Genomic DNA, 17,395 nt, shown 5'->3' on the forward strand with positions numbered 1-17,395 from the left:
TGAAAAGAGAGCTTGTGGTTTTGATTTGCATTTCTGTAATAACTAATAATGCCAAACATCTTTTCATGTGCTTTTTCGCCATTTATATGTCTTCCTTGAAACGTCTATTTAGATGACTGGCCTATTTTTAAATTGGGTTATTTGTCCTTTGGTTAGATTCTGAGAGTTCTTTATATATTCTAGCTATAGGTCTCTTATCAAATGTATGATTTGCAAGTTATTTTCTCCCATTCTGCGGGGGTTTTTTTTTTTCACTTTCTTGATAGTGTCCTTTGAAGCACAAAAGCTTTTAATTTTGATGAGGTCTAATTTATTTTTTCTTTTGTAATATTTTCTATAATACATGTTATAAAAATATTAAGTGTATTTTTATTTTCCAAGTGTAAAATTATAGAAAATATGTTTTAAGGCCGGGTGCAGTGGCTCACGCCTGTAATCCCAGCACCTTTGGGAGACTAAGATGGGCATATCACAAGGTCAGGAGATCGAGACGATCCTGGCCAACATGGTGAAACCCTGTCTCTACTAAAAATAAAAAATTAGCCGGGCGTGTTGGCAGACACCTGTGGTCCCAGCTACTCAGGAGGCTGAGGCAGGAGAATGGCGTGAATCTGGCAGGTGGATCTTGCAGTGAGTCGAGATCGTGCCACCGCACTCCAGCCTGGGTGACAGAGTGATACTCCGTCTCAAAAAATAAAAAATAAAGAAGAAGAAAAGAAAATATGTTTTAAAAATTACATCGTCCCATCAAGAACCACAGACTTAGCTAAGTGTCTTCATCCCAATCCTTTTATTGAGTGTTTCAATCATTTTGTATTTTTCTTTCAAGTTTTTGCATGCTTCTAACTGGAGAGTTTTGAACTTCACAAGGAATTTAGAATAAAATCCCAAATAATATTAAATAAAAGCTGAGAGGTAATGTTTTGCAGTCTTTGTTGGTATCCTGATCTCTGATAACATATTACATTTTAAAAACAGCTGATACTTGGGAGGCTGAGGCAGGAGAATTGCTTCAACCTGGGAGACGGAGGTTGCAGTGAGCCGAGATCGCGCCACTGCACTCCAGCTCGTTCAACAGTGTGAGACTCCGTCTCAAAAAAAAAAAAAAACAGCCTAGCACAGTCATTCCACAACATTCTGCCTTTCATCCACATATCACTGTATGTTCTGTTTATATAGAGCAAATCTTTAAAGTGGATGGTTACTGTAAATGTGATAATGAAAGGCACTAGCTTTCACGTGGATCATCTTTCTTCCTTCTCCAACAGGTATGGCAGATCCCAGAAAATGGACTCACGCTTTCCCTGACTGAACCTGTGGTGATTTTGGAAGGCCACTCAAAGAGAGTCGGCATCGTGGCTTGGCATCCAACAGCCCGCAATGTGCTTCTTAGTGCAGGTGGGAGCTGAGCTCAGCGGTCCTCCCCTTGTCTTCCACTCTTGTGGCTCTCTGAGCAGGGGGAAGCGAATGTGTTTTGGTTGTGTGCTCTATGGTTTTAAAGCAGATTATTAGGAAACCATGGTGAAGAGGATTGGGTGAGGTGCACTGCTCCCCCAGCCCACACACATACTTGTGTGTGTGTGTGCATGTGCGTGTCTTTCAAGGCCACTTTGACAACCTGAGGAAAGCTATGTATTTCCTGCTATAATTTCAGCAGGTTTCATGGTTCCTGCCAGGGCCCTCCATGAACCATAGTTTTGTTTATTTCTGATATGGTAGAAGGTATACTTGGTTGGGAGCTAGAAACCCTGGGTTCCGTCTGTGGTGTTGCTGCTGGCTTTGGGAGACCCCATTAGGCAAATACGCTCCTTCCTTTAAAAAAAAAACTCATTTTCCCCTGCTATACAATTAGTATATATTAGTATATGTTCTCTATAGTATACACAAAAGGAAAAAAAAAATCACTTTTCATCCCACCACTCAGAGGGAAGATCATTATTACTTTTTTGATGTTTCTTTCTGACAGATATTTCTGTGCACATACATAAATTATTTTACACACAGAGATGGGTTTGTACACTTTACACATGGGCTGCTTTCTGTACTTCGTGGTACGCTGTGACCCTTTTCAAGTGCCATTAAGCACTCTTTCTATTTTTAATGACTTCATACTAATCCATTTTCTGGATATACCTCATTTTACTTGATTAGTCCCCTATTTCTGGACATTAGTGTTGTACAGAAATCTTTTCCTTTATCTAAAATTGGAGATTTCATTTTCTTTTATGAAAGCAATACAGAGAGCATGAGGGAACTTTGTGGGGTGATGGAAATATTCTGTATCTTGATCATAGTAGTGGCTACCTGAGTATATACATTTGTTGAAACTTACCAAATATATACTTAAGATAGGTGCATTGTATTGTATGCAAATTATACCTTAATAAAAGTCGTTGCCAGGCGCGGTGGCTCATGCCTGTAATCCCAGCACTTTGGGAGGCTGAGGCGGGCTGATCACGAGGTCAGGAGATGGAGACCATCCTGGCTAACATGCTGAAACCGTGTCTCTACTAAAAATACAAAAAAAATAGCCGGGTGTGGTGGCAGGCACCTGTAGTCCCAGCTACTCGGGAGGCTGAGGCAGGAGAATGGCGTGAACCTGGGAGGCGGAGCTTGCAGTGAGCCGAGATCGCACCACTGCACTCCAGCCTGGACGACATAGCGAGACTCTATCTCAAAAAATAAATAAATAAATAAAATAAAAAATAAAAATAAATAAAAGTGGTTTATTTAAAAAGTGATACTAATGTTAGAGATATAATTTTTAAAGGTCTTTCCCCTCACCAGTAAAAAGGAGGGGGGGGCAGTTCAGTTTTTAATTGGGAATACAGAATGTTTATGATTCACAGTGAGTTAAATAAAAAATTATAATGCCAAGTACCTATTGAAACTAAGGCCCACTTTTCAAAAAAGATGCCATGTTTTTTATAGTCACCATTGACTATACTTGGGAATGATTTTTAATGTTCTATTCAGAACCTCAGTCTGATTAAGGAGAGGAAAAAAATTCCAGAGCTGGAATTCCGTCATGGAAAATTTCCTGCTACCTTTCTCATCAAGGCTCAACATAGGGCAGCAGCAACAGACTGGTCTGCATTCTCCCTTTTACATGTGAAGGAGAATGGGTGATTGTCGTGTTCTGCATATTTTTAGACTATGTGATCCAGCTGTCGGGGCTGAAGTTACCTGTTTGCCTATGTGTTTGCCTATGAGGAATAAGGCAGAGGAAGGTTCAATTGTCCATCCCAGAGCTTAGCTTCAACTTTTTTGTTTGTTTGTTTGTTTGAGATGGAGTTTCGCTCTTGTTGCCCAGGCTGGAGTGCAATGGCGTGATATCGGCTCACCACAACCTCCGTCTCCCGAGTTCAAGCAATTGTCCTGTCTCAGCCTCCCAAGTAGCTGGGACTACAGGCATGCACCACCACACCTGGCTAATTTTGTATTTTTAATAGAGACGAGGTTTCTCCATGTTGGTCAGGCAAGTCTGCAACTCCTGACCTCAGGCGATCCGCCTGCCTCTGCTTCCCAAGGTGCTGGAATTATAGGCGTGAGCCACCGCACCCAGCCAGTTTTCTACTTCTAACCCTTAGGTAACTTAAGTATCCTGGATATTAGTGGCTGTTTTTTCTAAATGATTTCAAAATTGCTTTATTGGCAAGAATCCACCTCTAGGATGTCCTTCCTGTATTTTGCTTCATCCTTGAACTAACATCCTAGGAGCAACACATGCTGCCTCTTTTTTTTTTTTTTTTTGAGACGGAGTCTGGCTCTGTCGCCCAGGCTGGAGTACAGTGGGACGATCTCGGCTCACTGCAAGTTCTGCCTCCCGGGTTCACACCATTCTCCTGCCTCAGCCTCCCAAGTAGCTGGGACTACAGGCGCCTGCCACCATACCTGGCTAATTTTTGTATTTTTAGTAGAGACGGGGTTTCACTGTGTTAGCCAGGATGGTCTCCATCTGACCTCGTGATCCGCCCTTCTCGGCCTCCCAAAGTGCTGGATTTCAGGCATGAGCCACCGCACCCGGCCAGCAAGCAACACATGCTGCCTCTTTTTAAAGGGGCCTGGAGGCTTGGGGCAGACCCTTGAAGGAAGGAAGGAGTTGGTGAGCTGAGGTGGTGACTGAGTTGACATCATGGGCCTCATTCAGAATCCGTTTCTGAATCCATGTAGCTACTTGATTACAGTTTGGGCTTCTCACCATGATCAGAGCAGTCTTGGTCTATTTTTCTCTTCATTTAAAGGTACAGATCTGTTGTGAGCAAACAGGCCTTACTCTTTGCTTTTTCCCTTCCACTGTTGCACCATACTTTAATATCCCAAAGCTGTGTCTTAGAGCCTCACTGGTTTGAATCACCTGCCACCCAGAGTTTTTATTGAGTGCCCTAAACAGTTATTTAAACCTTTTATTTTTAGTTTATTTGGCAGAGAAATAAGCTATATTCACCCTGATGCTTGTTTTACTAGAAAAGGAAACTTGCAGTCACTTGGGTCTACCAGCCCAGTTAACTCTTTAAAGAAAATAGGGTTCTGCTTTGGTTTTTTCTTTGGTTTTGTTTGGTTGATTGTTTCATATGAACCCAGACTTAACAAGTTGTGTTTTTACTTTAACACTTTTATTTCTTTTATACAAACTTTTTCTTTGTCACTTCAGTTTTTAACTCTCTTAGTAAGTAGGGCCTCCAGTAGGGTCTCTGACAATCAGCCGCATCTTTTCTCTCTCTCTTTCTCTACATATACATGTGTATATTCTCACTGTATCTGTAGTTTTCTGAGTGTGTTGTATAGGTGTTTCTAATCTTCTCATCTCTGATGGTTTTGCCTGTTTTAGGCTGTGATAATGCCATTATCATCTGGAATGTAGGAACAGGGGAAGCCCTTATAAACTTGGACGATATGCATTCAGACATGATTTACAATGTGAGCTGGAACCGGAATGGCAGTCTGATCTGCACAGCTTCCAAAGACAAGAAAGTGAGAGTCATTGATCCCAGGAAACAAGAGATAGTTGCTGTGAGTATTCCTAGTATGAAAACTCAGTAGTCGGGGCACTTGAGTGAGAGTGTGAGCTCTCTGCTTTTTAAGGCAGGCAGCAGTACTGGTCAGTGGGACCCTGTTGTGTGTAGACACCAACTGTGAATAAGAAAAGGCTTATAAAGGCTTCTGTCTCCCCAGTTGTGCTTCTCTCCAGAGTTGTAAATTTTCCAGCTTTTACTCAAGTCTCTCACTTTGTAGCCTTTTTTCACAAAGAAATAGTTTGTATCAGTTCACTAGAGTCCTTAAGGGTTTATATTATAAGTCTTGATCAATTAAACCAATTGGCTGCATTCCTGATTTTGCAGCTTAGTATTGAATATTGATGAATCAGTTCCTCACCCTTTTCCAAACACAACTGTTAAAGATGCAACAGGTGGCCGAGCATGGTGACTCACGCCTGTAATCCCAGCACTTTGGGAGGCCAAGGTGAGTGGATCATTTGAGGTCAGGAGTTTGAGACCAGCCTGGCCAAAATGGTGAAATGCTGTCTACTAAAAATAAAAAAATAAAAAAATAAAAAGAGCGGGTGAAAAGCAACAGGTTCTCTCATCAGCTCAGTGTCTTAGTTTCTGCCAACCAAACTGGACCCCAACAAAATCACATACCCTGACAAAAGATGGACATTCGGGTCTTCAGTCAGTGTTGAAACTACATGTAGTGAGTCTGAGAACCCCTCACTTGCCACACTCTGAGGCCCTTCCTGGGATGTGGTTCTTCTTTGGCAGCATTTCTTTTCAAGAGTTGGGCGATGATAGTAGCCGGTGCTTACTGAGACCTGGGGACTTGCCCAGCCCTGGGTAAAGTGTTTTCTCCACCCGACATCTTCCAAGGGTTGTCCTAGTACATTCATTAAACTACCAAGGTCAAGGAAGGGGTCAACTAGACAAGGCTTCTTTCTGCCCTATGATATTGGTAGAAATGGTAGGGTGTACCTAATTTCCTTACGTTATTATCCTCTTGAGAAACAAACATTTGTCAGGATCCTTTCGTGTGTTTGATTTTCCCAGTGCGTAGACTTGGGTTGGCAGCGGGATATGGTGGAGAGAGTGAGGCTTCTGAGTCAAATCCTGGCACTCTTGCTGCCTCACAGAGCGGCCTTGGCCAGATCACATAGTATCTCTTTGTTTCCTCATCTGGGGAACAGGGATGGTTAACACTGACTTCCCTCTTACACCCAGGTGAACCTGAATGGCAGTGGGTGAGATTGGATCTATGCCCGAGTTTCCCCACTCACTTTGTCTTCTTGCAGTTTAATGTGTGGCATGTGCCTTTTTGCTCTCCAGGAGAAGGAGAAAGCACATGAAGGAGCAAGACCCATGAGAGCCATCTTCCTGGCCGATGGCAATGTCTTCACCACTGGGTTCAGCCGCATGAGTGAGCGGCAGCTGGCTCTCTGGAATCTGGTACGCCCTCCCCAGCTTTTCTGCTTGCTTTCACTTGAGTTTTCTGTCTGTTCTGAGCAGGTCTTCCGGTGAGTAAGTAGATTATGGGATTCTTAGTGTAGTTTTCTAAACGCCTGCTTGTCTTAAATTGGATGTAAAGTTCTTATCCTCATTGGAGACTTACTGGTAAATGTATTTCAAAGACATACTTTTGATAATCCTGAAGAGGCTGTTGACTATATTTTTAAAAAGAATGTATGAAGAATCTAGTGTTTTGGATTTGGGAAATAAGTTCATATTTCATAAATAATACGATCAGTTGTCTAAATCAAAATAGTCATGCTTGGGAAAATGTTCATAATTAGCTTAAGTGGGGAAAAATACAACATACATAGAATCATCTCAATCTCAGTGTGTACATGTGTGGGAAGGAAATAGATCAAAATGATAATAGCTTCTGCCACCCACTGGGCTGTAGGATTTTGGAATATGGAATGATTTTTATGTTCTTTTTTATATCTTTCAACTTTTTAAAAGCACACATATTTTATAATTTAAAAAGTACTTTCAAAAAATAAAATAGGGTGGGCGCAGTGGCTCATCCCTATAATACCATCACTTCGGGAGGCTGAGGTGGCTGGATCACTTGAGGCCAGGAGTTGGAGACCAGCCTGGTCAACATGGTGAAACTCTGTGTCTGCTAAAAATACAACAATTAGCCAGGGGTGGTGGCATGTGCCCGTAATCCTAGCTCTCACGAGGCTGAGGCAGGAAAATCACTGGAACCTGGGAGGCAGAGGTTGCATTGAGCCGAGATAGCACTACTGCACTCCAGCCTGGGCAACAGAGGGAGACTCAGTCTTAAAAAAAGAAAAAGAAAACAGTAACAAAGGATAAGGGCGCTCTCATCATTGTCATGAAATCACACTGATGTATGTGTGCATTATGTTGTCCAATCAGTGAAATTTTTAGTGAATTGGATCTCATTTAGCATCCCTGTTGCTGTTTCCATGTGTGAGTATTGTATGTGCATAGGTCAAACTTCTATTATTCTAGGAAAATGGCTTGCTTAATTGGGATAGAAGAATGTATAATAAGGTTATAAAAATTTATTTTTAAAAACATGTATATACACACATATATGTATTATTATCTTCCCCCCAGAAAAATATGCAGGAACCAATTGCTCTTCATGAGATGGACACTAGCAATGGGGTGTTGCTGCCTTTCTATGACCCTGACACCAGCATCATTTACTTATGTGGAAAGGTAAACAGTAATTTTGATGTTTGGTGTTAAATGCTGTAAGTGGAAACATTTATCCTTCAGAGATTTAGAGAGGGGCAATGTGTTGTATCTGTTTAATTTTTCTAATTTATGTGTGTACGTTATAAGCTAAGGGCAGATAATTTGGTATTTTTTAGGTCGTGAGACTGGACTGTGGGCAGCTTGCCAGTTGTGCAGTGATAACACGCCATGTTCCATACTTTTGACTGAAGCAGGGGTTGGGCTGGAGTGTTGGGGAAAATGCTCCAATCAGGGTGCTGTTGTGAAAAAAAGAAGACACACTGGTGTTTCATTTTCACCTAGCCGTGCTACCTGATTGGTGATTTTAGATTTATCTGTACTTGTGTCAGGGATGGGCAACCAGTTGGCCACATCGAATGCTGAAATTTGTTGGATAACCCTAGATGAGCATGTGTATACTTAGTACCACACACCATAGACTTGGAAGGAGAATGGTGCTTTGTGGATGCAAACTTTTGAGGGCCTCAAAGACTCTCCAGAGGGTTCTTGTTCCTGGGGGTTCAGTGCTAGGGCCCTGGGCTTGAAGATATGAGGCCTGACTAAAGCTCAGGGGTGATTATAGTTACAGGGAGACTCCACACTGAACTCCAAAAACCTTCCTCCTGCCTTATGAGCTCAGCATGCCTACACTGTGGGTAGCTTTATGATTTCATTTTTGTAAGTGGGAACCTTATAATTCCCCTCCCTTTTTTTTGTAGGCTCAATTTCCCTTAGAACTTTTTGTAGTTGAAATAAACAAATTAATAACAGTAGAGCTGTTGAGGTAGTCCCTAGACCTGTTAGATAGCCCTTTGCTGGGTGGTAAAGCTGGTGATGTTTGCTTTTCATAGCTGATTGAGCATGCTGCAGACCTGCTTTACATTTTTATAGGTCATTGTTTTAGAAACAGAGATCTTGTCTGTTTCCTTGAAAGCCATTTTACTGCAGATATTAACAGGTGTTAAGTACATTTACCTTGCCATTGTTGCCCTTGACTGAATTAAAACAAACAAAATGAGCAGTTACTCAGATATTAGTAACATTAGATGGAAAATTCTTTTGGGTATGCAGAAATGACTAGTAAGGGTTTAGCTTCTTTTCCATTGCTTTAGATATCTCAATCATTGAGACAAATGGAAATCATGAGAACTGGGAGCACTGTTGAGGCATGATACCACCTAGCTATTTTTGTCTTCTTCTTTCTTACATATATGTATATCTCCTCTCTGCCAGACAAGATTGCCATCATTGTTCAGGTTGGTGTAACTGTGTGACAATTCTTTGTACTTAGACTAACATGTGCTTCAGCACTCAAAGATATCTGACTATTCTAAGCAAGAAAGTAGAATTGTACACATTGCCATGAGATGGCACATTCTGAGGATACTCACTAAAACTGAGTTTCTTCATTAGAAAAATCTCACTTTTTATCATCAACTCAGTCCCTGGTATTGGTGCCCTTAGGTCTGTGAACAGCATTGCATTATACTTAAATCAGTAATTGCATTCTCAGCAATTCTCTTAGTCTTTGTTTGTTTGTTTGTTTGTTTTTCGAAGTTGAATTGCAATGTAGCTGTTTGGCAGAGGCATTAACGTTTTTGCCCTAACCCTGGCCTGGTGCCTAGGCTCAGGGGAGTAAAATTAAAGCCTTTTGTAGGAGGCCAAAGAGACCACTTAAAAGGCATGCTAGCATTTGATAAGTGAGGGGTTACTTTGTGAGGAAAAGAAACTGTCATATGCTTTAGGCAAGCCTCTTTATGAGGAAGAAAAGGTCAGCTACTGAAGTGGGGTCCCAACTAATGCTGGGTTTATAGAGGAAAGAGACACCCACATAATCCAGAGGTTTCAGTTAACAATCAGACACAAACTTGTCTCTGGTTTCTTACAGGGTGACAGCAGTATTCGCTATTTTGAGATCACGGATGAATCCCCGTACGTCCACTACCTCAACACATTCAGCAGCAAGGAGCCTCAGAGAGGGATGGGTTACATGCCCAAGAGGGGACTTGATGTCAACAAATGTGAGATTGCCAGGTAAAGAATCGAGATTGTCAAGTATTCTAAGTTGGTGTAACTGTGTGACAATTATTTGTACTTAGACTAGCATATACTTCAGATCTCAAAAATATCTGACCATTCTGAGCAAGAAAGTAGTAGAATTGTACCCATTGCCGTCAGATGGCACTTTCTAAGGATACTCACTAAAACCGAGTTTCTTCATTAGGAAAAAAAATCTCACTTTTTTTTTTTTTTTTTTTTTTTTGAGACAGAGTCTTGCTCTGTTGCCCAGGCAGAAGTGCAGTGTTGTGATCTCGGCTCACTGCAACCTCCGCCTCCCTGGTTCAAGCAATTCTCCTGCCTTAGCCTTCCAAGTAGCTGGGATTACAGGCACCCACCACCACACCCGGCACATCTCACTTTTTATCATCATCTGAATGCCTGGTGATACCAGAGCAATACAGCTACAAGAAATTCTATGAAGCCCATGTCTTTCTATCCTTGTGTGTACTGTGGAATTAATACCTCATTTCCTGCCCAGATAACTGAAGTGCAGCAATTAAGTGGCATAGCTGGGGTGTATTGCACACCTACAGAAATAGTGAAATGTTCTGGGCTTCATAGAATGTCTTGTAGCTGTATTGCTCTGGTATCACCAGGCATTCAGATGATGATAAAAAGTGAGATGTGCCGGGTGTGGTGGTGGGTGCCTATAATCCCAGCTACATTTTTAATCTTCAAACTGAGGCCATGGTCAGTGTTCCCTGGTGGGCAAGTAGGGGAGAGCCTGGCTTGGGGATGGAAAAGGGGGTGGTTTTCCTACCCTATAAGTGGAAGAACCAGAATCAGAACTGTATTTGGGGCCCCACTGGTCCTAAAATAGAGAAACCAAAGGTCCTACAGTGGGGCGGTAGGTTAGCTTGATTTAGGAAGTTCAGCTATGATTTAATTTCTACCTCTCTGTACTACTACTGATTTTTTAAAAATTCATATTCTAAATGCTGGGCTTCCTAAGGGACAGGCTTTTTTCTCATGCTAGTCAACAAATGTACCCTCTGAGATTCAGTGACCACTAGCCATTTCAAATAACAGAATAAGCATTACGTCATCACATGTAGGGTCATACCAAACATTTGTATAACACTGTGTTTTTATGGACTTTTAAAAACCTTGCTGTTCTGGTCTCACAATTAAAGAATTGATACTTACGTCTTTCAAAATAAAAGTAAAAGAATTTTTGTAAGCCCCTTTTTATATTAATCTCTAGTAAAAATACAAAAATTAGCTGTGTGTGGTGGTGGGTGCCTGTAATCCCAGCTACCCAGGAGGCTGAGGCAGGAGAATCACTTGAACCTGGAAGGTGGAGGTTGCAGTGAGCCGAGATGGTGCCACTGAACTCCAGCCTGGGCAACAGAGTGAAACTCTGTCTCAAACAAACAAAAACAAACAAACCAAAACTCTATATGGGAGTTTTTGTTTGTTTGTTTTAGTTGGAATAATGAGGGAAAGCTGTTACAGATAATTGAAAATTGTGGTTTAAACCAAACTAATCAAAATGTGGTTCAAAATAGACTGAATTCGAGTTTATGATTACATCCAGTATTTCAAAACACATTTGTTGTCATCTAAAAGTTTGACAGACTATAAACACAGTTGTTTGGAATGTCTCCGATTTATAAAGTGTTTCTTGAGCATTTATTATATGGCAGGCACTGTGCTAAATATGCTACTTGCTACCTCTTACTTTTCATAACAATCCTATGTGGTAGGTGTTACTTTTATCCCCGTTTTATGGATGAAGCACTTAAGGCTTGCTGAGGTTGTCACACTCTCATGGGTTTTAGTAGTACAGCTGGAAGTCAAAGCCAAGTCAGTCTTTTTATTCGCTATACTAACCACAGAATTTTCATTAAATCGGTCTTTAAAAATGTTTTTGGGCCAGGAGTGGTGGTTCACCCTCTAATCCCAACACTTTGGGAGGCCAAGGTGGGAGGATCACTTGAGCCTGGGAGTTCAAGAGCAGTATGGACAATCTAGTGAGACCCTGTCTCTACAAAACATTAAAAAAATTAGCCAGGTGTGGTAGTATGTACCTGTGGTCCCAGTTACTCCAGAGGCTGAGGTGGGAGGATTTGCTTGAGCCCAGGAGGTCAAGGCCTCAGTGAGCTTGTGCCACTGCACTTCAGCCTGGGCGATAGAATAAGACCCGGTCTCCAAAAAAAAAAAAAAAAAAAAAAGGTTTTTGGTTTATTTGGGACTCTTTTGGTTTTTGGTTTAAATAGTAAAGAGGCACATTTGACACAACCTTCCTTTTAAAGAGGACAATGATTTTATAAACCTTTACCACCCTGAGCTCTACTCAGCTTTTGTTCCCCTGATGCGTTAGAGCAATGTATCTGCCAGGTTGTCTTCAATGGACTCCTGTCCAGTGTCAGATGCCAAAGGCTGCAGGTTTCCAGGAGAAATGAGTTTCACTGGTTTTGCATATTTGATGTGGCAGTGTCTTCTCTGACTTAACTCTTGGAATTCAAAAAACATTTCCCCAGCGGTATTGACGCCCATACTCAACTCCCCACTTGCACACCAGCCATTTGATCTGGTGATCTGGTCAGAATGCTCACTAAGGCCACCTCTTTTGCCAGGAGCTTTAGAGGCTTTTTTTTATTGTTTCCCATCTTGACTGACAAAGAAAATTGGCTTGACCTTATCAGGGTCATCATAAGAGAAGTCGTTTCTGGTCTGTTCAGTTCTCTTGTACGATACAAACAAAAATGTTTTACCTTTCTTCCCCATTATAGAGCTCTTTGCTCCCTTCTTCCAGTATTACAGTGCAAGTTGCTTTACATTCTCTTTCCACATTTTGGATAGTTTCACATTTTTTCTTGAGTGTCATGTACGAGGTAGTTTGCTTGGAAGGGAAAATCATAATCCTAGGATTTTTGTTTGTTTGTTTTCTAAAAGTCATATTTATACTTACACATGTTCAACCACCTCAAGCTGGTAGAAGACCTTGTACCCACGTTGCATGGTAGATACAGTCTAACAGATGTGTGTTCTTTCCTGTATGTTGACATGGTAATTTTTTCACAAGTGAGTCAGTTTCAGTGTTGCTATTATTTCTACCACAGTTTGCCCCCCAGATAATTGGCATTTGTCATCATCATACGTAGACCTCTACTCATGGTTCTTGTCTCCAGTCTGCCATTTCCTAGCATAGTGACTCTCAGCTTCCGTTCTGTTATCTGTCAACCAGGAACACTTAAGTTCTGCCTATTCCCAGGGTGGATCAGATGCGGGGATGGGTAAAGAAGCACTTGACATTTCAGACAATGTTGTAGAAAAATCATTATTCATCCTGTTAGTCAACCTCATATTTCACTAAATGCAACTTTGCCTTTATTTCCCCTCTGAAGATTCTTCAAACTTCATGAGAGAAAGTGTGAACCTATTATCATGACTGTTCCCAGGAAGGTGAGTGCTCAGTTTTCTAGACAATCCATGTTTTAAACAAATGTAAAAATGAAATTAAAAAATCACAAGCCTTTCTTCTTCCTTACCGGTGGGTGCCAAATGTCTCTTGTAGTCTGACCTTTTCCAAGATGACCTGTATCCTGACACAGCGGGGCCAGAGGCCGCGCTGGAGGCAGAAGAGTGGTTCGAGGGCAAGAATGCAGACCCAATCCTCATCTCCTTGAAGCACGGGTATATTCCAGGCAAAAACAGGGATCTCAAGGTGGTCAAGAAGAACATTCTGGATAGCAAGCCCACTGCAAACAAGAAGTGCGACCTGATCAGCGTCCCCAAGAAAACTACAGACACAGCCAGTGTGGTGAGGACCACTGACTGGAGTGCAGGGGTGCTTGGCTGGTTCAGGCTTTATCATCTGGAAAGCCCTTGTGGTCCAGGGCGTCGGCGAGTACTGTCCCAGCTGGGTGCACGGGGGTTTTCAGTAAATGAAAAAGTGGGAGAAGGTCCTCGGTCACGTGATGGTGGTGGTTTGTGGCCACACTTGCCTCCTTTAACGGAGTTAAAGCTCCTTTAGCCCCATTAAAGGAGCCAAGTGTGGCCACAAACCACCAAGATTTGGATAGGTATCAGTCTTCCTTCTCTGATTTGGGTAGAAATAAAATATCATGGGAGCGTGGGGTCATAGGCACCAGGGAGAGGAGGTCCCTGGAAGGAGGGAGTGGCAAGTGTTCAGATGTAGCTGAGTGGTTACGACAGAAGGATCTGGCTGTGTGGGTTTGGCAACAAGGGGGATTTAGGCAAGAGCCTTTTGGGTGGGGTGAAGGGAATCGAGCCTGCCTTTGACTCGCTGTGGCCACTGAAGAGTGCTGCTGTTGCCGGGAGAGCAGGTCCTGGGTAAGAGAGAAGGAGTGGACACACAGGGCAAGGGTTTCGCTCCCAAGAAGGAGCCTCCCTCACAAATGGCAGGAGCTCTGTAGCCTCTGGGAGAGTCAGCCCTCGCTCTGCTCAGATAGAAGTTACTCTTGATGGAGTGATTGGGGTGGTTGTGACGTAGGGCACTCTTGAAGGAGCCTGTTTTGTCCTATAGTCTAATTGGGACACAGGAGACCCTTTATTTGTGTAAATGCACAGGCTTCAGGATCAGAAGTGGCACTGTGACACTGTGACACACTGTCGCTTTGCCATGGGGTTTCAGATAGATCGGCCAGTGCTCATTGGGTTCAAAGCCCCAAATGCAGTAGGGCTTTGACGTCTCTTTTCAACTTGGTGACTATGGCTTGCCGTTTTTAAAATAGAAAACCGCATTTTATATCTTACAAGTTTTGCACTGTGTTGAACTTTGTTTACTGCATTTTAATCACTGCCTCCTTTTTTTGTTTGTTTTCTTAGCAAAATGAAGCCAAGTTGGATGAGATTTTAAAAGAGATCAAATCTATAAAAGACACAATCTGCAATCAAGATGAGCGTATTTCCAAGTTAGAACAGCAGATGGCGAAGATAGCAGCCTGAAGGTCCCACCCCCACCCCTACAAAAAAATGGGAGCAAGAACTTGTGCTTGGGAGCTGGTTGTTGGTGTGGTCCTAGGGAGGGCGGAAAGGGAGGCACTGCCATTTGGAGACATTCCATTTCAGAGTTGTCAACCAGCCATAGGCCACATTCCAGTAAGAACTCAATTTGTCTCCCAAATTTGCAGAAACAAAACGTGATTTAAAGGCTGAGCTTTTTATCAGAAAGCTTTTTTGATGTTTTAAGTGTTATGTGACTTGTTGAACTTTTTACAAAGTGCTACTTTTAAAATCCCAGATACTCTGAATTTTAGAAAACAAACTAATTCTGATTGTGTCGTGCCCAAGTACCCTTTTTTTTTTTAAACGAATAGGGACCAATGCCACATTGCTTTTTATATTTCTTTCTTTTTTAATGTTGCCAAAACCAAAAGTAGCTTTGTTTTCCTTTGTATTTTGCTACTTTGCAGTATTTGTGTGTGGTTTTTCTTCCTTAATTTGAAAGGGACAGCACTGTGTATGTTTATAAACTAAATGAAGATAAGATATTATTTTGTATAAACATTCATCTGAGAACAATCAAAGCAGTAGCCACATGGTGCTGGCTCCTTTGCAGCACACACCTGGTCATTTTGATGACTGTACAACAAGAAGACTTGAAAAATCACGTGGATTCGTATTACCACCGCTCTCATTTCATGGAGTCTTCTGATCAAAAAACTCACATCGTATTTCTTCCTTTCCTTTCTCTTTTCTAGAAATCGGGTGTTTGTACCAGAATGGAATTTTGCTTCTTGGTTATCCTGTGCTTCAGATGATTATAATCTAACCCAAACTAGCATGTGTTTCTGCAGTTTGTTACACACCTAGGATCTATTGCATTCTTGACTTTAAACATCATGTTTCAGGTTTTGGTCAGTACTTGACAAGGGTGCCCGGGACAGGAAGACGTGTGTACTGCTGAGTGTTCGTTCTTGCCCTTTTCAGCAGCTTGCCCAGCTCTTGAATACAGTGGTGGGGACTGAAAATGAGGGCATGTGGAGAGGGGTATTTGCCGTGGGTGATCCTGTGTCCCCGTGCTGTCCCCATGCTGTGCTGGAGGAGGAAGTGGTTCTTCTTCCACCAACAAAGCTCCTACTCTACCCTCTTCCTCACATGTGCTGCGACCTCTCTCAGGGCTCTCCCAGCCATTCCTTCTTTCCTGCCTGCCCTTTAGCTCTAACCACATTAAGCTAAGATGAGGCCAGAGGGTGCGATTGAATGAATATTGAGACTGAGGAGAATGATCGAGAGTGAAGCAGAAACAGAAACGCAGACCTCTGCTGTAGCTTTAATGTGTACAAACATGTCCCTCTGCACAAGTAATCTGCCCTGCCTCTCCATCTCTCACCAAGGCTGCATCAAAGCACAGAGGCTCCCCGGACTTGGAGGGGGCCAGAGACTGAGCTCTGGTTGCCTGTTCATTCCTCGGTTAGCTAGAACTTTGCCCCATTTCCAGTTTCTTATAGTGCATGCTTGGGAAACAAGATGTAAGGAGCCTCTGTTTTGGAAGGGCTGTCTGTGATTGAACGTGAAATGTGTAGTGCCACTGGGACCACGAAGGGAATTCTTGCACGCGCTTGTGCTGGTGTGGGCATGGGACTAGTTGGAAGCGTCTGTCTTCAGGGAGTCAGGGTGAAGGCAGAGTGTGGTGACAGCTGAACTTTGAGTAATGCCCGTATAGAAAAAGGACCATGTTCTTATCCAGCCAATATTGGGAGTGCTGTCTCCACAATTTCAGGGCATCTGAATGTTTGATGTAGTTTCGTGTGTGTGTATGTGTGTGTTTAATATTGAAGTGGATCATGAGATGTAAAGAAAACAATAATGACAATGGCTTATATTCAAACCTGTATTTGTTTCTTTATCAGTGTAATCTGCTGAGGACCTTTGTGTCTAAGATTCAGAAATGTTTTAAGGTTCTGATATCAAATTAATGAAGTAAACAAAGTTGTTGTTGATGGTGGTGAAACACCGTAGGGCATGTGGTTCAAAGAGAAGCAGGAGGGCAAGGGAAAGTTACCCTGATAATAGTTTGTAGCTTATGACTTATTTAATGAATAAGCCCAGCCAAGCTCAGAGTAGGCGCCCAAAGCATTGTGGATTATTTTCCTGTTTTGTCTTTTTTTTTTTTTTTTTTTTTTAAGCCCTGACATCCCGGAAGAGGACAGTGAATTATTCCTACGTCGGCTCTTATAGAGTGGCCATAGTGTTCTGTCAAAACACTTGCTTCCATTTTCAGAGATAAAAATCATTGATTACAAAATGGTGTTTGTGTTTATTTCACACGTTGGCTGTCTGTGAGGCAGCCCCCACCTCTCTGCCTGACATAGCTTCTCTGACTTTGGTGGATGAGCACGGTGGCATACTCCTCGCTGGGGGTAAGTACAGGGGAAGCGCATGTGGGTGGCTCAGCTCAAGCGCAAGTGAGGTCTCCAAGCCAGTTAAGCACTGTGTTTTGGCTTCCAACAGACCTGGGCCTTTGGATCCTGCCTCAGACCTTTGCCAGCGGTGTGTCCTGGGATGGGGTTCCTAATCCCTCTGAGTCCCTTTTCTTGCCAGGAGGATGGTAATTCCATGTAGTTCAGATGAGAGGAATACCTGTGTGGCCACACAAAGAACCGTCGCTGCATGGCTGCCACTGTTCTGTTATACTATGAGTTGATTTCCTGACAGAG

General features: G+C 42.5%; 1 protein-coding gene across 3 annotated transcripts in view; it reads left to right on the forward strand.

Moving 5' to 3' along the window:
• Nucleotides 1–16,983, forward strand: part of CORO1C (coronin 1C) — a 119,836-nt gene extending 102,853 nt beyond the window's left edge. For all 3 annotated transcript variants that reach the window (XM_033220730.1, XM_033220732.1, XM_033220733.1), the window contains exons 4-11: nucleotides 1,269–1,398; nucleotides 4,832–5,013; nucleotides 6,321–6,440; nucleotides 7,584–7,688; nucleotides 9,595–9,740; nucleotides 13,118–13,175; nucleotides 13,288–13,533; nucleotides 14,562–16,983. In XM_033220730.1, coding sequence (XP_033076621.1) covers nucleotides 1,269–1,398; nucleotides 4,832–5,013; nucleotides 6,321–6,440; nucleotides 7,584–7,688; nucleotides 9,595–9,740; nucleotides 13,118–13,175; nucleotides 13,288–13,533; nucleotides 14,562–14,681 — 1,107 coding nt within the window. In that variant the 3' untranslated portion in view covers nucleotides 14,682–16,983. The remainder of the gene's footprint in view (nucleotides 1–1,268; nucleotides 1,399–4,831; nucleotides 5,014–6,320; nucleotides 6,441–7,583; nucleotides 7,689–9,594; nucleotides 9,741–13,117; nucleotides 13,176–13,287; nucleotides 13,534–14,561) is intronic.
• The last annotated feature ends 412 nt before the right edge of the window (nucleotides 16,984–17,395 follow it).

Source organism: Trachypithecus francoisi, unplaced genomic scaffold, assembly GCF_009764315.1.
Source record: "Trachypithecus francoisi isolate TF-2019V2 unplaced genomic scaffold, Tfra_2.0 Lachesis_group11, whole genome shotgun sequence".
Lineage (NCBI taxonomy): Eukaryota > Metazoa > Chordata > Mammalia > Primates > Cercopithecidae > Trachypithecus > Trachypithecus francoisi.